Here is a 26,022-nt window from a genome sequence, read left to right as displayed (position 1 = left end):
AAAATATTCTAAGTCCAAACTTTTCGTGCACCTGGTATTTTTTTGAGGTTGCCAGGCGTCATTTTTCAAAACGGTTGAAATTGCTTTTAGGGGGCATCCAGAGTGTCACATGACCGGATGAGGTAACTATTCTTGTTCTTCTTGTAACTTTCCGGTAGGCTAGAAGCTTTCCGGTGTTTTGCTGCTCGACACAGGTCGACGCAGGTATTGCACTTGATTTATCGTTATCGTAACCGTAGTTGCAGCCAAGTGGAAATACGAAAGCGTTCTAGCTATTTCGCACTGACGGTAATTTGAACACAAGAACGTTTCTAGTGAAAAGGTGCTTACACTCAGAGCCATGTATTTACACTCAGCCACCCTAGCCTTATTACACGTTAACGTTTTGGTAATTTTGTTTGGCCAACAAAATGTAAGACTACAATGACTGCATACGTTTCCCCAAATGTTATACGATTTTTTTTTTTTTTTTGTTATTGATGGACAATGGCAAGGCTGCCATTGTATTTTCAGTTACATTCTGGTCAATAAAAATGGTTTACGCGTTTATTTTTAAAGAAATAAATGGAACTACAACCGAATAAAACACCATTAACCATCATGCATTGCTTACATTCATTCTATACTGAAAAGTCTGTTCAGAAAAATCGAAAACAGTACATATAGGCATAAAACCACAATGTTTTAATAGGGATTAAAAAAAAGACTATATATATATATATATATAACCTCTTATGGTTATATGGTTAAAAAAAGACAAAATATCTATATATTCATAACGTAAAATAAATAAATACAGGCGATCGCGTCTATGGTTGTTGCAACCGCTTGTGTGTCGCCTACTGGTTAAATTCGTGTCTTTTCGCACGAATTAAGTAGCACAGAAATTCGTGTATTTTCAAACGAATTGAACCACCCCAAAAATGTACAAAAACGCACGAAATCTGCTGAAATACATTTTGTACATATATGCGCGAATTGAATGTGAGGCTGGGCTGCGCTGTGACATAGAAGTCACTCAGAGGTTATTTTGTTTTCAATTTATTGAGCTAGGCTATAGCAAATATGAGGCAAATTCTATCAAGTGGAACATCGGACATTATTTATTTGTTGATTTATTTATTTTTGCCAACATCAATCTTTCACAAAATCGCCTCTATGACATACTTCTTTATTACGACGTGGAAACTCGATTTCAGAACCTTGGACAATTCTGATGTTCACAACCATAACAGCCTTGAACTCAAAGCACTGGACAACCTGTCTTTACCTTTCAATTAACAAAGAAAATATTGAAATATCTTCATCATTTTTCACATATCAACTTGAAATCAGTGAGTAAAATTTTTGTTTTGCTTTGGAATGTTATATTTCTCATGTTTATGAATACATAAGACTTATTAATGCCTATGCTTAATACTGTGATGAAGAATCTGTCCCAAATGGAACCCTGTTTCCTATATAAAGCACTGCTTTTGACCAGACCCCTTTGGGCAATGGTCAAAAGCAGTGCACTTTGTAGGGAATAGGTTGCCATTTCGGAGACAGTCAGAGCTGAGTTAGCTAAGCCAACTGAACTGATACCGTGCATTTCATTTTGCTAATATTGAAGCATTTTGTTTTCCACAGGCACTATTGACCATGGGATCCGCAATGTCTATCTCGCTCCGCAAGAAGGCAGTCCTCTTCAAAGACGGGCCGGACACTGTGGGTCACTTGATGGAGGTCCAGACCGGTAAGAGCGCAAAAGACAAGACTCTGAAGCGCTACTTGCCATGGAGGCGGATTGTGAAGAAGAAGGGCTCCAAGAAGGTGCAGGCCCTCAAGAACACCAACCAAAGCAACATTGCCCATCTGAGTAATGAGAACCGGGAGAAGTCTCAGTCCTTCTCCAACCTGTCCACCCTCAGCCTGGAGAAGTCACAGTCCTGTGACAAGCTGTCCACCCAGGACCAGAGCACTCCAGCCATCTCCAACAGCTCCAACAACGCCGCCTCGTCGGTCGAGAAGTTCCCCTTATGCAACTCAAACACGGCCCCCGACACGCCCCAGATGGTGACCGTCCAGGACCTCGACACGCCCAGGAGGCTGGTGATGGTCTACGCTACAACCGGCGAGCTGCTGCGCTGCCTGGGTGAGTTCCTGTGCCGGCGCTGCCACCGGCTCCAGGACATGTCTTCCATGGACCCGGTGCTGTGGCTGCGGGTGGTGGACCGTTATCTGCTGGACAACTGCTATCAGAACCAGAGCTGCATCAATCCGGCCACTGTGGTCTTCCTCTACATGCTGTGCCGCGAGGCGGTTTCCTCCGAGGTGGCCACCTTGCACGAGCTGCATGCCGTGCTGCTCACCTGCTTCTACACGACCTGCTCCTACATGGGCAACGAGATCGCCTACCCCCTGAAACCCTTCCTGGTGGACACCTGCCAGCAGACCTTCTGGATCCGCTGCATGTCCATCACCAAGCTGATGAGTGACAAGATGCTCCAGATGAACACAGACCCTAACTTCTTCTCCCAGGTGTTTGCTGACCTGAAGAACGAGAGCCAGAAGGAGGAGAAGAAGAGCCGCCTGCTCAGCGGTGTGTACAGCATTCAGTGAGGGACCTAGGGTAGAGGGGCCAGGGAAGGGCGGGTGCCAACTACAGCCTGACATTTCAAAATGGGAGGGAGGAGGATTGGTTGAGGGAGGGGGAAGAGGGTGAGCTTTGATGAGAAAATATGTTTTATAGATTTTAAGGGTTAATATGAGGGTTCATTTGGCTTGAAAGAGAACACAAATCGGTAGCTATGAATGTGTGGAGGACTGAGGCTTTAGCTTACTATCTACAGTAACAGCTGACTGTCTGATGTGTGCACTGCCGACCACGGGAGGATTGGAGGCACCTTTGAGTGACTGGGCTAGTGCTCACATCACACTGAGGCTGCCGCCCACCAGTCTACTGTTCTGACTGTGGGAGATGTGCACTTTCTACCACGAGAGGGAAGGAGGCACCCTTGAGTGACTGGACTAGTGCTCAGATCATGGTTGAACAGACAAGCTGCAACCCTGGCGCTTTAGACAGTGAAGTGAACACCAATGTTCCCCCACCGCAAGCACGGGACAGTTCTGGGGGACAGGGGTTTGTTTGAGGACCATTGGTTCAGATGAATTTGAACGAACAGTGTGACTGTTTTGGAATAAAATGCTTTATATAATTTCTTAAAAACATCCCATGTTGTGTCATTATTTTACAAATATATATTTTCCATGTCCTTTTGAGATCTTGCTGGAGATAATACTTTATGAGTGGTGGGAAAAGAACCCAATTGTCATACTTGAGGTTTTTTTTGTTTAAAAAAAAAAGTTTTTCCTAGCCACCGTGCTTCTACACCTGCATTGCTTGCTGTTTGGGGTTTTAGGCTGGGTTTCTGTACAACACTTTGAGATATCTGTCACGTTCCTGACCTATTTATGTTAGTTGTTATGTGTGTTAGTTGGTCAGGACGTGAGGTTGGGTGGGCATTCTATGTTTTCTGTTTCTGTGTTGGTTTTGGGTTGCCTGGTATGGCTCTTAATTAGAGGCAGGTGTTTGGCGTTCCTCTAATTAAGAGTCATATTTAGGTAGGCGTTGTCACAGTGTTCGTTGTGGGTGATTGTCTTCCGTGTTTGTGTATGTCGTTGCACCACACGGGACTGTTTTCGGTTTGTTTTGTTCATCGTTGTTTTTGTGTAGCCTGTTTTCTCTATTCGTGCGTTCTTCTTGTTTCATGTAAGTTCGTCGTCTAGATCTGTCTACACCGTTTGTTATTTTTGTTAGTTTATTCAAGTTCGTGTTTTCGTTTAATAAATATGTGTTCAAACTCCACTGCGCCTTGGTTCGATAAATACTCCTCCTTTTCTGATGAAGAGAAGGAGGACCGCCGTTACAATATCAGCTGATGTAAGAAGGGCTATATAATACATTTGATTTGATTAAAAGTAAAGATACTTATTAGGAAATGACTCAAGTAAAAGTGAAAGTCACCCAGTAAAATACTACTTGAGTAAAAGTCTAAAGGTATCTGGTTTTAAATGTACTTAAGTATCAAAAGTGAAAGCAAAGGCTATATATCAAACTCCTTATATTATGCAGATGTTCTTGTTTTTATTCATTTATGGAAAGCCAGGGGCACAGTCTAACAACATTTTACAAACCAGATCGGAAGCAGTAGGGATGAGTTCTCTTGAATAAGTGTATGAATTTGACCGTTTTACTGTCCTGCTGAGCATTCGAAATGTAACAAGCACATATTTTCTTTCTGAATGTTGTCAAGTAAAAGTAAAAGATGAAAAATATATACATCCTCAAGTAAAGTACAGGTACCTATTACCATGGAAACAAGCGTTTATCATTGTGTGTGTCATGTTCATGCAGATTTAAAGTGATATTTACATTACAAAATCAGTTGTCTTAGTGTTACCCAGAGAACAGGATGGTCTTAAACGTCTGCTCTTTAATGCACTGACCCAATATCTCCTACAGACAGACACACGCAGAGAGAGAGATTTGAGTTTGTGAGATATTGATAATATATTTCGACAGCAATTAGGGATGGGGAGGTACTTGAATATTCAAACCGAGCTTAGTCTAGTATTGGATCAACAATTGGCCTCCAATTGCTCTTAAATACAAGTAAAACTAAATGCATGCTCTTCAACCGATCGCTGCCTGCACCTGCCCGCCTGTCCAACATCACTACTTTGGACGGCTCTGACTTAGAATATGTGGACAACTACAAATACCTAGGTGTCTGGTTAGACTGTAAACTCTCCTTCCAGACTCACATCAAGCATCTCCAATCCAAAGTTAAATCTAGAATCGGCTTCCTATTCCGCAACAAAGCATCCTTCACTCATGCTGCCAAACATACCCTTGTAAAACTGACCATCCTACCAATCCTCGACTTCGGTGATGTCATTTACAAAATAGCCTCCAAAACCCTACTCAATAAATTGGATGCAGTCTATCACAGTGCCATCCGTTTTGTCACCAAAGCCCCATATACTACCCACCACTGCGACCTGTACGCTCTCGTTGGCTGGCCCTCGCTTCACACTCGTCGCCAAACCCACTGGCTCCAGGTCATCTACAAGACCCTGCTAGGTAAAGTCCCCCCTTATCTCAGCTCGCTGGTCACCATAGCAACGCCCACCCGTAGCACGCGCTCCAGCAGGTATATCTCTCTGGTCACCCCCAAAACCAATTCTTCCTTTGGCCGCCTCTCCTTCCAGTTCTCTGCTGCCAATGACTGGAACAAACTACAAAAATCTCTGAAACTGGAAACACTTATCTCCCTCACTAGCTTTAAGCACCAGCTGTCAGAGCAGCTCATAGATTACTGCACCTGTACATAGCCCATCTATAATTTAGCCCAAACAACTACCTCTTTACCTACTGTATTTATTTATTTTGCTCCTTTGCACCCCATTATTTATATCTCTACTTTGCACCTTCTTCCACTGCAAGCCAACCATTCCAGTGTTTTTTTACTTGCTATATTGTAATTACTTCACCACCATGGCCTTTTTATATTTTTATTTATTTATATATATATTTTGTTTGCCTTCACCTCCCTTATCTCACCTCACTTGCTCATATTGTATATAGACTTATTTTTCACTGTATTATTGACTGTATGTTTGTTTTACTCCATGTGTAACTATGTGTTGTTGTATGTGCCGAACTGCTTTGCTTTATCTTGGCCAGGTCGCAATTGTAAATGAGAACGTGTTCTCAATTTGCCTACCTGGTTCAATAAAGGTGAAATAAATAAATAAATAAAAAACAGTGGTATGATTTTTTAAATTCTTAAAAAAAACGTTTGAATGAAGTTGTATAAGATTGTATTTGAGCTACTGCTAGTTCTTATGTTGCGTTTTACATGAAAAGGCAATTTAGCCTACTTTTATAGCGCATTTTAAGTTAGCCCTCCAGTCAGTCCAGGCCTGTATGCTCCCCACTTCAAATAGCGATTATAGGCGCGCACCTATTCGTCCCCAGGCTAAATGCGCATTATTGGAGAAGATCGCTAAAGTAAAATGACTAACGCAAAAATTAGGGGGAAGAAGAGTCTGCTGGTGAACGAGATAAACGGGAACCTGACAGAGCTGCCAATATAATTTGACAGACCATTGAGATCCGTGCAAAACACTCGCCAGATACATGTTATTCAGCCATTGAGGCCAGACATGTAACGCTGTGACGTAGAAGTCTCTCAGGTTATTTCGTTTTCAATTTATTGAGCTAGGCTATAGCAAAGATGAGGCAAATTCTATCATGGCGAGAATCAGACTTTATTTATTTGTTAATTTATTTATTTTTGCCAACATCAATCTTTCACAAAATCGCCTCTATGACATACTTCTTTATTACGACGTGGAAACTCGATTTCAGAACCTTGGACAATTCTGATGTTCACAACCATAACAGCCTTGAACTCAAAGCACTGGACAACCCGTCTTTACCTTTCAATTAACAAAGAAAATATTGAAATATCTTCATCATTTTTCACATATCAACTTGAAATCAGTGAGTAATATTTTTGTTTTGCTTTGGAATGTTATATTTCTCATGTTTATGAATACATAAGACTTATTAATGCCTATGCTTAATACTGTGATGAAGAATCTGTCCCAAATGGAACCCTGTTTCCTATATAAAGCACTGCTTTTGACCAGACCCCTTTGGGCAATGGTCAAAAGCAGTGCACTTTGTAGGGAATAGGTTGCCATTTCGGAGACAGTCAGAGCTGAGCTAGCTAGGCCAACTGAACTGATGCCAAGCATTTCATTTTGCTAATATTGAAGCATTTTGTTTTCCACAGGCACTATTGACCATGGGATCCGCAATGTCTCTCTCGCTCTGCAAGAAGGCAGTCCTCTTCAAAGACGGGCCGGACACTGTGGGTCACTTGATGGAGGTCCAGACGGGTAAGAGCGCAAAAGACAAGACTCTGAAGCGCTACTCGCCATGGAGGCGGATTGTGAAGAAGAAGGGCTCCAAGAAGGTGCAGGCCCATGAGAACACCAACCAAAGCAACATTTCCCATCTGAGTAATGAGAACCGGGAGAAGTCTCAGTCCTTCTCCAACCTGTCCACCCTCAGCCTGGAGAAGTCTCAGTCCTGTGACAAGCTGTCCACCCAGGACCAGAGCACTCCAGCCATCTCCAACAGCTCCAACAACGCCGCCTCGTCGGTCGAGAAGTTCCCCTTATGCAACTCAAACACGGCCCCCGACACGCCCCAGCTGGTAACCGTCCAGGACCTCGACACGCCCAGGAGGCTGGTGATGGTCCACGCTACAACCGGCGAGCTGCTGCGCAGCCTGGGTGAGTTCCTGTGCCGGCGCTGCCACCGGCTCCAGGACATGTCTTCCATGGACCCGGTGCTGTGGCTGCGGGTGGTGGACCGTTATCTGCTGGACAACTGCTATCAGAACCAGAGCTGCATCAATCCGGCCACTGTGGTCTTCCTCTACATGCTGTGCCGCGAGGCGGTTTCCTCCGAGGTGGCCACCTTGCACGAGCTGCATGCCGTGCTGCTCACCTGCTTCTACACGACCTGCTCCTACATGGGCAACGAGATCGCCTACCCCCTGAAACCCTTCCTGGTGGACACCTGCCAGCAGACCTTCTGGATCCGCTGCATGTCCATCACCAAGCTGATGAGTGACAAGATGCTCCAGATGAACACAGACCCTAACTTCTTCTCCCAGGTGTTTGCTGACCTGAAGAACGAGAGCCAGAAGGAGGAGAAGAAGAGCCGCCTGCTCAGCGGTGTGTACAGCACTCAGTGAGGGACCTAGGGTAGAGGGGCCAGGGAAGGGTGGGTGCCAACTACAGCCTGACATTTCAAAATGGGAGGGAGGAGGATTGATTGAGGGAGGGGGAAAAGGGTGAGCTTTGATGAGAAAATATGTTTTATAGAATTTAAGGGTTAATATGAGGGTTCATTTGGCTTGAAAGAGAACACAAATCGGTAGCTATGAATGTGTGGAGGACTGAGGCTTTAGCTTACTATCTACAGTAACAGCTGACTGTCTGATGTGTGCACTGCCGACCACGGGAGGATTGGAGGCACCTTTGAGTGACTGGGCTAGTGCTCACATCACACTGAGGCTGCAGCCCACCAGTCTACTGTTCTGACTGTGGGAGATGTGCACTTTCTACCACGAGAGGGAAGGAGGCACCCTTGAGTGACTGGACTAGTGCTCAGATCATGGTTGAACAGACAAGCTGCAACCCTGGCGCTTTAGACAGTGAAGTGAACACCAATGTTCCCCCACAGCAAGCACGGGACACTTCTGGGGGACAGGGGTTTGTTTGAGGACCATTGGTTCTGATGAATTTGAATGAACAGTGTGACTGTTTTGGAATAAAATGCTTTTTATGATTTCTTAAAAACATCCCATGTTGTGTCCTTATTATTTTACAAATATATATTTTCCATGTCCTTTTGAGATCTTGCTGGAGATAATACTTTATGAGTGGTGGGAAAAGAACCCAATTGTCATACTTTAGTTTTTTTTTGTTTAAATAAAAAAGTTTTTCCTAGCCACCGTGCTTCTACACCTGCATTGCTTGCTGTTTGGGGTTTTAGGCTGGGTTTCTGTAAAACACTTTGAGATATCAGCTGATGTAAGAAGGGCTATATAATACATTTGATTTGATTAAAAGTAAAGATACTTATTAGGAAATTACTCAAGTAAAAGTGAAAGTCACCCAGTAAAATACTACTTGAGTAAAAGTCTAAAGGTATCTGGTTTTAAATGTACTTAAGTATCAAAAGTGAAAGCAAAGGCTATATATCAAACTCCTTATATTATGCAGATGTTCTTGTTTTTATTCATTTATGGAAAGCCAGGGGCACAGTCTAACAACATTTTACAAACCAGATCAGAAGCAGTAGGGATGAGTTCTCTTGAATAAGTGTATGAATTTGACCGTTTTACTGTCCTGCTGACCATTCGAAATGTAACGAGCACTTCTTTTCTTTCTGAATGTTGTCAAGTAAAAGGAAAAGATAAAAAATACATACATTTTCAAGTAAAGTACAGATACCTGTTACCATGGAAACAAGAGTTTATCAGTGTGTGTGTCATGTTCATGCAGATTTAAAGTGATATTTACATTACAAAATCAGTTGTCTTAGTGTTACCAAGAGAACAGGATGGTCTTAAACGTCTGCTCTTTAATGCACTGACCCAATATCTCCTACAGACAGACACACGCAGAGAGAGAGATTTGAGTTTGTGAGATATTGATAATATATTTCGACAGCAATTAGGGATGGGGAGGTACTTGAATATTCAAACCGAGCTTAGTCTAGTATTGGATCAACAGTGGTATGATTTTTTTAATTCTTAAAAAAAACGTTTGAATGAAGTTGTATAAGATTGTATTTGAGCTACTGCTGGTTCTTATGTTGCGTTTTAAAATGAAAAGGCCATTTAGACTACTTTTATAGCGCATTTTAAGTTAGCCCTCCAGTCAGTCCAGGCCTGTATGCTCCCCACTTCAAATAGCGATTATAGGCGCGCACCTATTCGTCCCCAGGCTAAATGCGCATTATTGGAGAAGATCGCTAAAGTAAAATGACCAACGCAAAAATTAGGGGGAAGAAGAGTCTGCTGGTGAACGAGATAAACGGGAACCTGACAGAGCTGCCAATATAATTTGACAGACCATTGAGATCCGTGCAAAACACTCGCCAGATACATGTTATTCAGCCATTGAGGCCAGGCATGTAACGCTATGACGTAGAAGTCACTCAGAGGTTATTTCGTTTTCAACTTATTGAGCTAGGCTATAGCAAAGATGAGGCAAATTCTATCATGGCGAGAATCAGACTTTATTTATTTGCTAATTTATTTATTTTTGCCAACATCAATCTTTCACAAAATCGCCTCTATGACATACTTCTTTATTACGACGTGGAAACTCGATTTCAGAACCTTGGACAATTCTGATGTTCACAACCATAACAGCCTTGAACTCAAAGCACTGGACAACCCGTCTTTACCTTTCAATTAACAGAGAAAATATTGAAATATCTTCCTAATTTTTCACATATCAACTTGAAATCAGTGAGTAATATTTTTGTTTTGCTTTGGAACGTTATATTTCTCATGTTTATGAATACATAAGACTTATTAATGCCTATGCTTAATACTGTGATGAAGAATCTGTCCCAAATGGAACCCTGTTTCCTATATAAAGCACTGCTTTTGACCAGACCCCTTTGGGCAATGGTCAAAAGCAGTGCACTTTGTTGGGAATAGGTTGCCATTTCGGAAACAGGCAGAGCTGAGCTAGCTAGGCCAACTGAACTGATGCCAAGCATTTCATTTTGCTAATATTGAAGCATTTTGTTTTCCACAGGCACTATTGACCATGGGATCCGCAATGTCCCTCTCGCTCTGCAAGAAGGCAGTCCTCTTCAAAGACGGGCCGGACACTGTGGGTCACTTGATGGAGGTCCACACCGGTAAGAGGGCAAAAGACAAGACTCTGAAGCGCTACTCGCCATGGAGGCGGATTGTGAAGAAGAAGGGCTCCAAGAAGGTGCAGGCCCACGAGAACACCAACCAAAGCAACATTGCCCATCTGAGTATTGAGAACCGGGAGAAGTCTCAGTCCTTCTCCAACCTGTCCACCCTCAGCCTAGAGAAGTCTCAGTCCTGTGACAAGCTGTCCACCCAGGACCAGAGCACTCCAGCCATCTCCAACAGCTCCAACAACGCCGCCTCGTCGGTCGAGAAGTTCCCCTTATCAAACTCAAACACGGCCCCCGACACGCCCCAGATGGTGACCGTCCAGGACCTCGACACGCCCAGGAGGCTGGTGATGGTCTACGCTACAACCGGCGAGCTGCTGCGCTGCCTGGGTGAGTTCCTGTGCCGGCGCTGCCACCGGCTCCAGGACATGTCTTCCATGGACCCGGTGCTGTGGCTGCGGGTGGTGGACCGTTATCTGCTGGACAACTGCTATCAGAACCAGAGCTGCATCAATCCGGCCACTGTGGTCTTCCTCTACATGCTGTGCCGCGAGGCGGTTTCCTCCGAGGTGGCCACCTTGCACGAGCTGCATGCCGTGCTGCTCACCTGCTTCTACACGACCTGCTCCTACATGGGCAACGAGATCGCCTACCCCCTGAAACCCTTCCTGGTGGACACCTGCCAGCAGACCTTCTGGATCCGCTGCATGTCCATCACCAAGCTGATGAGTGACAAGATGCTCCAGATGAACACAGACCCTAACTTCTTCTCCCAGGTGTTTGCTGACCTGAAGAACGAGAGCCAGAAGGAGGAGAAGAAGAGCCGCCTGCTCAGCGGTGTGTACAGCATTCAGTGAGGGACCTAGGGTAGAGGGGCCAGGGAAGGGTGGGTGCCAACTACAGCCTGACATTTCAAAATGGGAGGGAGGAGGATTGATTGAGGGAGGGGGAAAAGGGTGAGCTTTGATGAGAAAATATGTTTTATAGAATTTAAGGGTTAATATGAGGGTTCATTTGGCTTGAAAGAGAACACAAATCGGTAGCTATGAATGTGTGGAGGACTGAGGCTTTAGCTTACTATCTACAGTAACAGCTGACTGTCTGATGTGTGCACTGCCGACCACGGGAGGATTGGAGGCACCTTTGAGTGACTGGGCTAGTGCTCACATCACACTGAGGCTGCAGCCCACCAGTCTACTGTTCTGACTGTGGGAGATGTGCACTTTCTACCACGAGAGGGAAGGAGGCACCCTTGAGTGACTGGACTAGTGCTCAGATCATGGTTGAACAGACAAGCTGCAACCCTGGCGCTTTAGACAGTGAAGTGAACACCAATGTTCCCCCACAGCAAGCACGGGACACTTCTGGGGGACAGGGGTTTGTTTGAGGACCATTGGTTCTGATGAATTTGAATGAACAGTGTGACTGTTTTGGAATAAAATGCTTTTTATGATTTGTTAAAAACATCCCATGTTGTGTCCTTATTATTTTACAAATATATATTTTCCATGTCCTTTTGAGATCTTGCTGGAGATAATACTTTATGAGTGGTGGGAAAAGAACCCAATTGTCATACTTTAGTTTTTTTTTGTTTAAATAAAAAAGTTTTTCCTAGCCACCGTGCTTCTACACCTGCATTGCTTGCTGTTTGGGGTTTTAGGCTGGGTTTCTGTAAAACACTTTGAGATATCAGCTGATGTAAGAAGGGCTATATAATACATTTGATTTGATTAAAAGTAAAGATACTTATTAGGAAATTACTCAAGTAAAAGTGAAAGTCACCCAGTAAAATACTACTTGAGTAAAAGTCTAAAGGTATCTGGTTTTAAATGTACTTAAGTATCAAAAGTGAAAGCAAAGGCTATATATCAAACTCCTTATATTATGCAGATGTTCTTGTTTTTATTCATTTATGGAAAGCCAGGGGCACAGTCTAACAACATTTTACAAACCAGATCAGAAGCAGTAGGGATGAGTTCTCTTGAATAAGTGTATGAATTTGACCGTTTTACTGTCCTGCTGACCATTCGAAATGTAACGAGCACTTCTTTTCTTTCTGAATGTTGTCAAGTAAAAGGAAAAGATAAAAAATACATACATTTTCAAGTAAAGTACAGATACCTGTTACCATGGAAACAAGAGTTTATCAGTGTGTGTGTCATGTTCATGCAGATTTAAAGTGATATTTACATTACAAAATCAGTTGTCTTAGTGTTACCAAGAGAACAGGATGGTCTTAAACGTCTGCTCTTTAATGCACTGACCCAATATCTCCTACAGACAGACACACGCAGAGAGAGAGATTTGAGTTTGTGAGATATTGATAATATATTTCGACAGCAATTAGGGATGGGGAGGTACTTGAATATTCAAACCGAGCTTAGTCTAGTATTGGATCAACAGTGGTATGATTTTTTTAATTCTTAAAAAAAACGTTTGAATGAAGTTGTATAAGATTGTATTTGAGCTACTGCTGGTTCTTATGTTGCGTTTTAAAATGAAAAGGCCATTTAGACTACTTTTATAGCGCATTTTAAGTTAGCCCTCCAGTCAGTCCAGGCCTGTATGCTCCCCACTTCAAATAGCGATTATAGGCGCGCACCTATTCGTCCCCAGGCTAAATGCGCATTATTGGAGAAGATCGCTAAAGTAAAATGACCAACGCAAAAATTAGGGGGAAGAAGAGTCTGCTGGTGAACGAGATAAACGGGAACCTGACAGAGCTGCCAATATAATTTGACAGACCATTGAGATCCGTGCAAAACACTCGCCAGATACATGTTATTCAGCCATTGAGGCCAGGCATGTAACGCTATGACGTAGAAGTCACTCAGAGGTTATTTCGTTTTCAACTTATTGAGCTAGGCTATAGCAAAGATGAGGCAAATTCTATCATGGCGAGAATCAGACTTTATTTATTTGCTAATTTATTTATTTTTGCCAACATCAATCTTTCACAAAATCGCCTCTATGACATACTTCTTTATTACGACGTGGAAACTCGATTTCAGAACCTTGGACAATTCTGATGTTCACAACCATAACAGCCTTGAACTCAAAGCACTGGACAACCCGTCTTTACCTTTCAATTAACAGAGAAAATATTGAAATATCTTCCTAATTTTTCACATATCAACTTGAAATCAGTGAGTAATATTTTTGTTTTGCTTTGGAACGTTATATTTCTCATGTTTATGAATACATAAGACTTATTAATGCCTATGCTTAATACTGTGATGAAGAATCTGTCCCAAATGGAACCCTGTTTCCTATATAAAGCACTGCTTTTGACCAGACCCCTTTGGGCAATGGTCAAAAGCAGTGCACTTTGTTGGGAATAGGTTGCCATTTCGGAAACAGGCAGAGCTGAGCTAGCTAGGCCAACTGAACTGATGCCAAGCATTTCATTTTGCTAATATTGAAGCATTTTGTTTTCCACAGGCACTATTGACCATGGGATCCGCAATGTCCCTCTCGCTCTGCAAGAAGGCAGTCCTCTTCAAAGACGGGCCGGACACTGTGGGTCACTTGATGGAGGTCCACACCGGTAAGAGGGCAAAAGACAAGACTCTGAAGCGCTACTCGCCATGGAGGCGGATTGTGAAGAAGAAGGGCTCCAAGAAGGTGCAGGCCCACGAGAACACCAACCAAAGCAACATTGCCCATCTGAGTATTGAGAACCGGGAGAAGTCTCAGTCCTTCTCCAACCTGTCCACCCTCAGCCTAGAGAAGTCTCAGTCCTGTGACAAGCTGTCCACCCAGGACCAGAGCACTCCAGCCATCTCCAACAGCTCCAACAACGCCGCCTCGTCGGTCGAGAAGTTCCCCTTATCAAACTCAAACACGGCCCCCGACACGCCCCAGATGGTGACCGTCCAGGACCTCGACACGCCCAGGAGGCTGGTGATGGTCTACGCTACAACCGGCGAGCTGCTGCGCTGCCTGGGTGAGTTCCTGTGCCGGCGCTGCCACCGGCTCCAGGACATGTCTTCCATGGACCCGGTGCTGTGGCTGCGGGTGGTGGACCGTTATCTGCTGGACAACTGCTATCAGAACCAGAGCTGCATCAATCCGGCCACTGTGGTCTTCCTCTACATGCTGTGCCGCGAGGCGGTTTCCTCCGAGGTGGCCACCTTGCACGAGCTGCATGCCGTGCTGCTCACCTGCTTCTACACGACCTGCTCCTACATGGGCAACGAGATCGCCTACCCCCTGAAACCCTTCCTGGTGGACACCTGCCAGCAGACCTTCTGGATCCGCTGCATGTCCATCACCAAGCTGATGAGTGACAAGATGCTCCAGATGAACACAGACCCTAACTTCTTCTCCCAGGTGTTTGCTGACCTGAAGAACGAGAGCCAGAAGGAGGAGAAGAAGAGCCGCCTGCTCAGCGGTGTGTACAGCATTCAGTGAGGGACCTAGGGTAGAGGGGCCAGGGAAGGGTGGGTGCCAACTACAGCCTGACATTTCAAAATGGGAGGGAGGAGGATTGATTGAGGGAGGGGGAAAAGGGTGAGCTTTGATGAGAAAATATGTTTTATAGAATTTAAGGGTTAATATGAGGGTTCATTTGGCTTGAAAGAGAACACAAATCGGTAGCTATGAATGTGTGGAGGACTGAGGCTTTAGCTTACTATCTACAGTAACAGCTGACTGTCTGATGTGTGCACTGCCGACCACGGGAGGATTGGAGGCACCTTTGAGTGACTGGGCTAGTGCTCACATCACACTGAGGCTGCAGCCCACCAGTCTACTGTTCTGACTGTGGGAGATGTGCACTTTCTACCACGAGAGGGAAGGAGGCACCCTTGAGTGACTGGACTAGTGCTCAGATCATGGTTGAACAGACAAGCTGCAACCCTGGCGCTTTAGACAGTGAAGTGAACACCAATGTTCCCCCACAGCAAGCACGGGACACTTCTGGGGGACAGGGGTTTGTTTGAGGACCATTGGTTCTGATGAATTTGAATGAACAGTGTGACTGTTTTGGAATAAAATGCTTTTTATGATTTCTTAAAAACATCCCATGTTGTGTCCTTATTATTTTACAAATATATATTTTCCATGTCCTTTTGAGATCTTGCTGGAGATAATACTTTATGAGTGGTGGGAAAAGAACCCAATTGTCATACTTTAGTTTTTTTTTGTTTAAATAAAAAAGTTTTTCCTAGCCACCGTGCTTCTACACCTGCATTGCTTGCTGTTTGGGGTTTTAGGCTGGGTTTCTGTAAAACACTTTGAGATATCAGCTGATGTAAGAAGGGCTATATAATACATTTGATTTGATTAAAAGTAAAGATACTTATTAGGAAATTACTCAAGTAAAAGTGAAAGTCACCCAGTAAAATACTACTTGAGTAAAAGTCTAAAGGTATCTGGTTTTAAATGTACTTAAGTATCAAAAGTGAAAGCAAAGGCTATATATCAAACTCCTTATATTATGCAGATGTTCTTGTTTTTATTCATTTATGGAAAGCCAGGGGCACAGTCTAACAACATTTTACAAACCAGATCAGAAGCAGTAGGGATGAGTTCTCTTGAATAAGTGTATGAATTTGACCGTTTTACTGTCCTGCTGACCATTCGAAATGTAACGAGCACTTCTTTTCTTTCTGAATGTTGTCAAGTAAAAGGAAAAGATAAAAAATACATACATTTTCAAGTAAAGTACAGATACCTGTTACCATGGAAACAAGAGTTTATCAGTGTGTGTGTCATGTTCATGCAGATTTAAAGTGATATTTACATTACAAAATCAGTTGTCTTAGTGTTACCAAGAGAACAGGATGGTCTTAAACGTCTGCTCTTTAATGCACTGACCCAATATCTCCTACAGACAGACACACGCAGAGAGAGAGATTTGAGTTTGTGAGATATTGATAATATATTTCGACAGCAATTAGGGATGGGGAGGTACTTGAATATTCAAACCGAGCTTAGTCTAGTATTGGATCAACAGTGGTATGATTTTTTTAATTCTTAAAAAAAACGTTTGAATGAAGTTGTATAAGATTGTATTTGAGCTACTGCTGGTTCTTATGTTGCGTTTTAAAATGAAAAGGCCATTTAGACTACTTTTATAGCGCATTTTAAGTTAGCCCTCCAGTCAGTCCAGGCCTGTATGCTCCCCACTTCAAATAGCGATTATAGGCGCGCACCTATTCGTCCCCAGGCTAAATGCGCATTATTGGAGAAGATCGCTAAAGTAAAATGACCAACGCAAAAATTAGGGGGAAGAAGAGTCTGCTGGTGAACGAGATAAACGGGAACCTGACAGAGCTGCCAATATAATTTGACAGACCATTGAGATCCGTGCAAAACACTCGCCAGATACATGTTATTCAGCCATTGAGGCCAGGCATGTAACGCTATGACGTAGAAGTCACTCAGAGGTTATTTCGTTTTCAACTTATTGAGCTAGGCTATAGCAAAGATGAGGCAAATTCTATCATGGCGAGAATCAGACTTTATTTATTTGCTAATTTATTTATTTTTGCCAACATCAATCTTTCACAAAATCGCCTCTATGACATACTTCTTTATTACGACGTGGAAACTCGATTTCAGAACCTTGGACAATTCTGATGTTCACAACCATAACAGCCTTGAACTCAAAGCACTGGACAACCCGTCTTTACCTTTCAATTAACAGAGAAAATATTGAAATATCTTCCTAATTTTTCACATATCAACTTGAAATCAGTGAGTAATATTTTTGTTTTGCTTTGGAACGTTATATTTCTCATGTTTATGAATACATAAGACTTATTAATGCCTATGCTTAATACTGTGATGAAGAATCTGTCCCAAATGGAACCCTGTTTCCTATATAAAGCACTGCTTTTGACCAGACCCCTTTGGGCAATGGTCAAAAGCAGTGCACTTTGTTGGGAATAGGTTGCCATTTCGGAAACAGGCAGAGCTGAGCTAGCTAGGCCAACTGAACTGATGCCAAGCATTTCATTTTGCTAATATTGAAGCATTTTGTTTTCCACAGGCACTATTGACCATGGGATCCGCAATGTCCCTCTCGCTCTGCAAGAAGGCAGTCCTCTTCAAAGACGGGCCGGACACTGTGGGTCACTTGATGGAGGTCCACACCGGTAAGAGGGCAAAAGACAAGACTCTGAAGCGCTACTCGCCATGGAGGCGGATTGTGAAGAAGAAGGGCTCCAAGAAGGTGCAGGCCCACGAGAACACCAACCAAAGCAACATTGCCCATCTGAGTATTGAGAACCGGGAGAAGTCTCAGTCCTTCTCCAACCTGTCCACCCTCAGCCTAGAGAAGTCTCAGTCCTGTGACAAGCTGTCCACCCAGGACCAGAGCACTCCAGCCATCTCCAACAGCTCCAACAACGCCGCCTCGTCGGTCGAGAAGTTCCCCTTATCAAACTCAAACACGGCCCCCGACACGCCCCAGATGGTGACCGTCCAGGACCTCGACACGCCCAGGAGGCTGGTGATGGTCTACGCTACAACCGGCGAGTTGCTGCGCTGCCTGGGTGAGTTCCTGTGCCGGCGCTGCCACCGGCTCCAGGACATGTCTTCCATGGACCCGGTGCTGTGGCTGCGGGTGGTGGACCGTTATCTGCTGGACAACTGCTATCAGAACCAGAGCTGCATCAATCCGGCCACTGTGGTCTTCCTCTACATGCTGTGCCGCGAGGCGGTTTCCTCCGAGGTGGCCACCTTGCACGAGCTGCATGCCGTGCTGCTCACCTGCTTCTACACGACCTGCTCCTACATGGGCAACGAGATCGCCTACCCCCTGAAACCCTTCCTGGTGGACACCTGCCAGCAGACCTTCTGGATCCGCTGCATGTCCATCACCAAGCTGATGAGTGACAAGATGCTCCAGATGAACACAGACCCTAACTTCTTCTCCCAGGTGTTTGCTGACCTGAAGAACGAGAGCCAGAAGGAGGAGAAGAAGAGCCGCCTGCTCAGCGGTGTGTACAGCATTCAGTGAGGGACCTAGGGTAGAGGGGCCAGGGAAGGGTGGGTGCCAACTACAGCCTGACATTTCAAAATGGGAGGGAGGAGGATTGATTGAGGGAGGGGGAAAAGGGTGAGCTTTGATGAGAAAATATGTTTTATAGAATTTAAGGGTTAATATGAGGGTTCATTTGGCTTGAAAGAGAACACAAATCGGTAGCTATGAATGTGTGGAGGACTGAGGCTTTAGCTTACTATCTACAGTAACAGCTGACTGTCTGATGTGTGCACTGCCGACCACGGGAGGATTGGAGGCACCTTTGAGTGACTGGGCTAGTGCTCACATCACACTGAGGCTGCCGCCCACCAGTCTACTGTTCTGACTGTGGGAGATGTGCACTTTCTACCACGAGAGGGAAGGAGGCACCCTTGAGTGACTGGACTAGTGCTCAGATCATGGTTGAACAGACAAGCTGCAACCCTGGCGCTTTAGACAGTGAAGTGAACACCAATGTTCCCCCACAGCAAGCACGGGACACTTCTGGGGGACAGGGGTTTGTTTGAGGACCATTGGTTCAGATGAATTTGAACGAACAGTGTGACTGTTTTGGAATAAAATGCTTTTTATGATTTCTTAAAAACATCCCATGTTGTGTCCTTATTATTTTACAAATATATTTTTTCCATGTCCTTTTGAGATCTTGCTGGAGATAATACTTTACTAGTGGTGGAAAAGTACCCAATTGTCAAACTTGAGTAAAAGTAAAGATACTTAATAGAAAATGACTCAAGTAAAAGTGAAAGTCAACCAGTAAAATACTACTTGAGTAAAAGTCTAAAGGTATCTGGTTTTAAATGTACTTAAGTATCAAAGTGAAAGCAAAGGCTATATATCAAGTTCCTTATATTATGCAGATGTTCTTGATTTTATTCATTTATGGAACGCCAGGGGCACAGTCTAACAATATTTTACAAACCAGATCAGAAGCAGTAGGGATGAGTTCTCTTAATAAGTGTATGAATTTGACCGTTTTACTGTCCTGCTGAGCATTCGAAATGTAACAAGCACATCTTTACTTTCTGAATGTTGTCAAGTAAAAGTAAATGTTAAAAAATATAACAATTCTCAAGTAAAGTACAGGTACCGGTTACCATGGAAACAATAGTTTATCAGTGTGTGTGTCATGTTCATGCAGATTTACAGTGATATTTACATTACAAAATCAGTTGTCTTAGTGTTACCAAGAGAACAAGGCTATCAAACAAGCTAAGCGTCAGTATAGATACAAAGTGTAGTCCCAATTCAACGGCTCAGACAAGAAAGGTATGTGGCAGGGTCTACAGTCAATCACGGACTACAAAAGAAAAACCAGCCCCGTCGCAGACCACGATGTCTTGCTCCCAGACAGACTAAAAAACTTCTTTGCTCGCTTTGAGGACAATACAGTGCCACTGACACGGCCCGCTACCAAAACCTGCGGGCTCTCCTTCACTGCAGCCAACGTGAGTAAAACATTTAAACGTGTTAACCCTCGCAAGGCTGCAGGCCCAGACAGCATCCCCGGCCGCGTTCTAAGAGCATGTGCAGACCAGCCGGCTGGTGTGTTTACGGACATATTCAATCAATCCTTATCCCAGTCTGCTGTTCCCACATGCTTCAAGAGGGCCACCATTGTTCCTGTTCCCAAGAAAGCTAAGGTAATTGAGCTAAATGACTACCGCCCTGTAGCACTCACTTCCGTCATCATGAAGTTCTTTGAGAGACTAGTCAAGGACCATATCACCTCCACCCTACCTGACACCCTAGACCCACTCCAATTTGCTTACCGCCCCAACAGGTCCACTGATGACGCAATCGTCCTCACACTGCACACTGCCCTAACCCATCTGGACAAGAGGAATGCCCATGTAAGAATGCTGTTCATCGACTACAGCTCAGCATTTAACACCATAGTACCCTCCAAACTCGTCATCAAGCTCGAGACCCTGGGCCTCGACCCCGCCCTGTGCAACTGGGTTCTGGACTTCCTGACGGGCCGCCCCCAGGTGGTGAGGGTAGGTAACAACATCTCCACGCTGATCCTCAACACTGTGTCCCCACAAGGGTGCGTTCTGAGCCCTCTCCTGTACTCCCTGTTCACCCACGACTGTTTGGCCATGCACGCCTCCAACTCAATCATCAAGTTTGCAGACGACACTACAGTGGTAAGCTTGATTACCAACAATGACGAGACGGCCTACAGGGAGGTGAGGGCCCTCGGAGTGTGGTGTCAGGAAAATCACCTCACACTCAATGTCAACAAAACAAAGGAAATGATTGTGGACTTCAGGAAACAGCCGAGGGAGCAGCCCCCTATCTTCATTGACGGGACAGTAGTGGAGAGGGTGGAAAGTTTTAAGTTCCTCGGCGTACACATCACGGACAAACTGAAATGGTCCACCCACACAGACAGCGTGGTGAAGAAGGCGAAGCAGCAACTCTTCAACCTCAGGAGGCTGAAGAAATTCCGTTTGTCACCAAAAACACTCACAAACTTTTACAGATGCACAATCGGGAGCATCCTGCCGGGCTGTATCACCGCCTGGTACGGCAGCTGCTCCGCCTATAACCGTAAGGCTCTCCAGAGGGTAGTGAGGTCTGCACAACGCATCACCGGGTGCAAACTACCTGCCCTCCGGGACACCTACACCACCTAATGTCACAGGAAGGCCAAAAAGATCATCAAGGACAACAACCACCCGAGCCACTGCCTGTTCACCCCACTTCCATCCAGAAGGCGAGGTCAGTACAGGTGCATCAAAGCTGGGACAGAGAGATTGGAAAACAGCTTCTATCTCAAGGCCATCAGACTGTTAAACAGCCATCACTAACATTGAGTGGCTGCTGCCAACATACTGACTCAACTCCAGCCACTTTAATAATGGCAAAATGTATGTAAGAAATGTATCACTAGCCACTTTAAACAATGTGCCACTTTATATAATGTTTTCATGCTCTACATTACTCATCTCATACGTATATACTGTACTCTATACCATCTACTGCATCTTGCCATCTTAATGTAATTAAATGTATCACTAGACAATTTAAACAATGCCACTTTATATAATGTTCTCATACCCTACATTACTCATCTCATATGTATGTACTGTACTCTATACCATCTACTGCATCTTGCCTATGCCGTTCGGCCATCACTCATTTATATATTTTTAGGTACATATTCGTATTCATCCCTTTACACTTGTGTGATTAAGGTAGTTGTTGTGAAATTGTTAGGTTATATTACTTGTTAGATATTACTGCATGGTCAGAACTAGAATCACAAGCATTTCGCTACACTCGCATTAACATCTGCTAACCGTGTGTATGTGAAAAATAAAAATTGATTTGATAACAGGATGGATGGTCTTAAACGCCTGCTCTCTACTGCACTGACCCAATATCAACTACAGACAGACACAAGCAGAGAGAGAGAGAGGAGAGAGATTTGAGTTTGTGAGATATTGATAATATATTGGGACAGCAATTAGGGATGGGGAGGTACTTGAATATTCAAACTGAGTTTAGTCTAGTATTGGTTCAACTGTTGTATGATTTATTAAATTCTTTAAATAAACGTTTGAATGAAGTTGTATAAGCTTTTATTTGAGCTACTGCTGGTTCTTATGTTGCGTTTTACATGAAAAGGCTATTTAGACTACGTTTATAGCGCACTTTAAGTTAGCCCTCCAGTCAGTCCAGGCCTGTATGCTCCCCACTTCAAATAGCGATTATAGGCGCGCACCTATTCGTCCCCAGGCTAAATGCGCATTATTGGAGAAGATCGCTAAAGTAAAATGACTAACGCAAAAATTAGGGGGAAGAAGAGTCTGCTGGTGAACGAGATAAACGGGAACCTGACAGAGCTGCCAATATAATTTGACAGACCATTGAGATCCGTGCAAAACACTCGCCAGATACATGTTATTCAGCCATTGAGGCCAGACATGTAACGCTGTGACGTAGAAGTCACTCAGAGGTTATTTCGTTTTCAATTTATTGAGCTAGGCTTTAGCAAAGATTAGGCAAATTCTATCATGGGGAACATCAGACTTTATTAATTTGTTAATTTATTTTTGCCAACATCAAACTTAATCTTTCACACAATCGCCTCTATGACATACTTCTTTATTACGACGTGGAAACTCGATTTCAGAACCTTGGACAATTCTGATGTTCACAACCACAACAGCCTTGAACTCAAAGCACTGGACAACCCATCTTTACCTTTCAATTAACAAAGAAAATATTGAAATATCTTCATAATTTTTCACATATCAACTTGAAATCAGTGAGTAATATTTTTGTTTTGCTTTGGAACGTTATATTTCTCATGTTTATGAATACATAAGACTTATTAATGCCTATGCTTAATACTGTGATGAAGAATCTGTCCCAAATGGAACCCTGTTTCCTATATAAAGCACTGCTTTTGACCAGACCCCTTTGGGCAATGGTCAAAAGCAGTGCACTTTGTAGGGAATAGGTTGCCATTTCGGAGACAGTCAGAGCTGAGCTAGCTAGGCCAACTGAACTGATGCCAAGCATTTCATTTTGCTAATATTGAAGCATTTTGTTTTCCACAGGCACTATTGACCATGGGATCCGCAATGTCTCTCTCGCTCTGCAAGAAGGCAGTCCTCTTCAAAGACGGGCCGGACACTGTGGGTCACTTGATGGAGGTCCAGACGGGTAAGAGCGCAAAAGACAAGACTCTGAAGCGCTACTCGCCATGGAGGCGGATTGTGAAGAAGAAGGGCTCCAAGAAGGTGCAGGCCCATGAGAACACCAACCAAAGCAACATTGCCCATCTGAGTAATGAGAACCGGGAGAAGTCTCAGTCCTTCTCCAACCTGTCCACCCTCAGCCTGGAGAAGTCTCAGTCCTGTGACAAGCTGTCCACCCAGGACCAGAGCACTCCAGCCATCTCCAACAGCTCCAACAACGCCGCCTCGTCGGTCGAGAAGTTCCCCTTATGCAACTCAAACACGGCCCCCGACACGCCCCAGATGGTGACCGTCCAGGACCTTGACACGCCCAGGAGGCTGGTGATGGTCCACGCTACAACCGGCGAGCTGCTGCGCAGCCTGGGTGAGTTCCTGTGCCGGCGCTGCCACCGGCTCCAGGACATGTCTTCCATGGACCCGGTGCTGTGGCTGCGGGTGGTGGACCGTTATCTGCTGGACAACTGCTATCAGAACCAGAGCTGCATCAATCCGGCCACTGTGGTCTTCCTCTACATGCTGTGCCGCGAGGCGGTTTCCTCCGAGGTGGCCACCTTGCACGAGCTGCATGCCGTGCTGCTCACCTGCTTCTACACGACCTGCTCCTACATGGGCAACGAGATCGCCTACCCCCTGAAACCCTTCCTGGTGGACACCTGCCAGCAGACCTTCTGGATCCGCTGCATGTCCATCACCAAGCTGATGAGTGACAAGATGCTCCAGATGAACACAGACCCTAACTTCTTCTCACAGGTGTTTGCTGACCTGAAGAACGAGAGCCAGAAGGAGGAGAAGAAGAGCCGCCTGCTCAGCGGTGTGTACAGCTCTCAGTGAGGGACCTAGGGTAGAGGGGCCAGGGGAGGGCGGGTGCCAACTACAGCCTGACATTTCAAAATGGGAGGGAGGAGGATTGGTTGAGGGAGGGGGGTGATCTTTGATGAGAAAATATGTTTTATAGATTTTAAGGGTTAATATGAGGGTTCATTTGGCTTGAAAGAGAACACAAATCGGTAGCTATGAATGTGTGGAGGACTGAGGCTTTAGCTTACTATCTACAGTAACAGCTGACTGTCTGATGTGTGCACTGCCTACCACGGGAGGATTGGAGGCAGCTTTGAGTGACTGGGCTAGTGCTCACATCACAATGAGGCTGCAGCCCACCAGCATACTGTTCTGACTGTGGGAGATGTGCACTTTCTACCACGAGAGGGAAGGAGGCACCCTTGAGTGACTGGACTAGTGCTCAGATCATGGTTGAACAGACAAGCTGCAACCCTGGCGCTTTAGACAGTGAAGTGAACACCAATGTTCCCCCACAGCAAGCACGGGACACTTCTGGGGGACAGGGGTTTGTTTGAGGACCATTGGTTCTGATGAATTTGAACGAACAGTGTGACTGTTTTGGAATAAAATGCTTTTTATGATTTCTTAAAAACATCACATGTTGTGTCCTTATTATTTTACAAATATATATTTTCCATGTCCTTTTGAGATCTTGCTGGAGATAATACTTTACTAGTGGTGGGAAAAGAACCCAATTGTCATACTTGAGGTTTTTAGTTTTTTAAGTTTTTCCTAGCCACCGTGCTTCTACACCTGCATTGCTTGCTGTTTGGGGTTTTAGGCTGGGTTTCTGTACAACACTTTGAGATATCAGCTGATGTAAGAAGGGCTATATAAATACATTTGATTTGATTTGATTAAAAGTAAAGATACTTAATAGAAAATGTCTCAAGTAAAAGTGAAAGTCACCCAGTAAAATACTACTTGAGTAAAAGTCTAAAGGTATCTGGTGTTAAATGGACTTAAGTATCAAAAGTGAAAGCAAAGGCTATATATCAAGTTCCTTATATTATGCAGATGTTCTTGATTTTATTCATTTACGGAAAGCCAGGGGCACAGTCTAACAACATTTTACAAACCAGATCAGAAGCAGTAGGGATGAGTTCTCTTAATAAGTGTATGAATTTGACCGTTTTACTGTCCTGCTGAGCATTCGAAATGTAACAAGCACATCTTTACTTTCTGAATGTTGTCAAGTAAAAGTAAATGTTAAAAAATATAACAATTCTCAAGTAAAGTACAGGTACCGGTTACCATGGAAACAATAGTTTATCAGTGTGTGTGTCATGTTCATGCAGATTTACAGTGATATTTACATTACAAAATCAGTTGTCTTAGTGTTACCAAGAGAACAAGGCTATCAAACAAGCTAAGCGTCAGTATAGATACAAAGTGTAGTCCCAATTCAACGGCTCAGACAAGAAAGGTATGTGGCAGGGTCTACAGTCAATCACGGACTACAAAAGAAAAACCAGCCCCGTCGCAGACCACGATGTCTTGCTCCCAGACAGACTAAACAACTTCTTTGCTCGCTTTGAGGACAATACAGTGCCACTGACACGGCCCGCTACCAAAACCTGCGGGCTCTCCTTCACTGCAGCCAACGTGAGTAAAACATTTAAACGTGTTAACCCTCGCAAGGCTGCAGGCCCAGACAGCATCCCCGGCCGCGTTCTAAGAGCATGTGCAGACCAGCTGGCTGGTGTGTTTACGGACATATTCAATCAATCCTTATCCCAGTCTGCTGTTCCCACATGCTTCAAGAGGGCCACCATTGTTCCTGTTCCCAAGAAAGCTAAGGTAATTGAGCTAAATGACTACCGCCCTGTAGCACTCACTTCCGTCATCATGAAGTTCTTTGAGAGACTAGTCAAGGACCATATCACCTCCACCCTACCTGACACCCTAGACCCACTCCAATTTGCTTACCGCCCCAACAGGTCCACTGATGACGCAATCGT

At 44.4% G+C, this 26,022-nt stretch overlaps 7 protein-coding genes across 7 annotated transcripts in view; 6 read left to right on the top strand and 1 right to left on the bottom strand.

The window, feature by feature from the left end:
- LOC129824295 (dynein axonemal heavy chain 11-like) overlaps positions 1-26,022 on the bottom strand; it is a 66,515-nt gene that overhangs the window by 21,069 nt on the left and 19,424 nt on the right. The gene's annotated exons all lie outside the window — the stretch shown is intronic.
- Positions 1,620-3,126, top strand: LOC129824296 (cyclin-dependent kinase 5 activator 1-like). Its single transcript, XM_055883845.1, has one exon. The coding sequence runs from the start codon at positions 1,642-1,644 to the stop codon at positions 2,599-2,601; it is 960 nt and encodes a 319-aa protein (XP_055739820.1). The 5' UTR covers positions 1,620-1,641; the 3' UTR covers positions 2,602-3,126.
- LOC129824297 (cyclin-dependent kinase 5 activator 1-like) lies at positions 6,728-7,839 on the top strand. The gene has a single exon (XM_055883846.1). It carries the CDS (start codon positions 6,858-6,860, stop codon positions 7,815-7,817), a length of 960 nt encoding a protein of 319 aa, XP_055739821.1. The 5' UTR covers positions 6,728-6,857; the 3' UTR covers positions 7,818-7,839.
- On the top strand, positions 10,392-11,398 carry LOC129824299 (cyclin-dependent kinase 5 activator 1-like). Its single transcript, XM_055883848.1, has one exon. The coding sequence runs from the start codon at positions 10,414-10,416 to the stop codon at positions 11,371-11,373; it is 960 nt and encodes a 319-aa protein (XP_055739823.1). The 5' UTR covers positions 10,392-10,413; the 3' UTR covers positions 11,374-11,398.
- On the top strand, positions 13,948-14,954 carry LOC129824298 (cyclin-dependent kinase 5 activator 1-like). Its single transcript, XM_055883847.1, has one exon. It carries the CDS (start codon positions 13,970-13,972, stop codon positions 14,927-14,929), a length of 960 nt encoding a protein of 319 aa, XP_055739822.1. The 5' UTR covers positions 13,948-13,969; the 3' UTR covers positions 14,930-14,954.
- On the top strand, positions 17,504-18,519 carry LOC129824302 (cyclin-dependent kinase 5 activator 1-like). The gene has a single exon (XM_055883850.1). The coding sequence runs from the start codon at positions 17,526-17,528 to the stop codon at positions 18,483-18,485; it is 960 nt and encodes a 319-aa protein (XP_055739825.1). The 5' UTR covers positions 17,504-17,525; the 3' UTR covers positions 18,486-18,519.
- Positions 22,942-24,052, top strand: LOC129824305 (cyclin-dependent kinase 5 activator 1-like). The gene has a single exon (XM_055883854.1). The coding sequence runs from the start codon at positions 23,093-23,095 to the stop codon at positions 24,050-24,052; it is 960 nt and encodes a 319-aa protein (XP_055739829.1). The 5' UTR covers positions 22,942-23,092.

This window comes from Salvelinus fontinalis, chromosome 26 (genome assembly GCF_029448725.1).
Source record: "Salvelinus fontinalis isolate EN_2023a chromosome 26, ASM2944872v1, whole genome shotgun sequence".
Classification (NCBI taxonomy): domain Eukaryota; kingdom Metazoa; phylum Chordata; class Actinopteri; order Salmoniformes; family Salmonidae; genus Salvelinus; species Salvelinus fontinalis.
The sequence above is the reverse complement of the archived record's forward strand: the minus strand, read 5'-3'. Positions and strand labels throughout refer to the sequence as shown.

Bases quoted from the DNA above. Each gene is read 5' to 3' on its own strand.
- LOC129824296 (XM_055883845.1), top strand. From the start codon at position 1,642: ATGGGATCCGCAATGTCTATCTCGCTCCGCAAGAAGGCAGTCCTCTTC.
- LOC129824297 (XM_055883846.1), top strand. From the start codon at position 6,858: ATGGGATCCGCAATGTCTCTCTCGCTCTGCAAGAAGGCAGTCCTCTTC.
- LOC129824299 (XM_055883848.1), top strand. From the start codon at position 10,414: ATGGGATCCGCAATGTCCCTCTCGCTCTGCAAGAAGGCAGTCCTCTTC.
- LOC129824298 (XM_055883847.1), top strand. From the start codon at position 13,970: ATGGGATCCGCAATGTCCCTCTCGCTCTGCAAGAAGGCAGTCCTCTTC.
- LOC129824302 (XM_055883850.1), top strand. From the start codon at position 17,526: ATGGGATCCGCAATGTCCCTCTCGCTCTGCAAGAAGGCAGTCCTCTTC.
- LOC129824305 (XM_055883854.1), top strand. From the start codon at position 23,093: ATGGGATCCGCAATGTCTCTCTCGCTCTGCAAGAAGGCAGTCCTCTTC.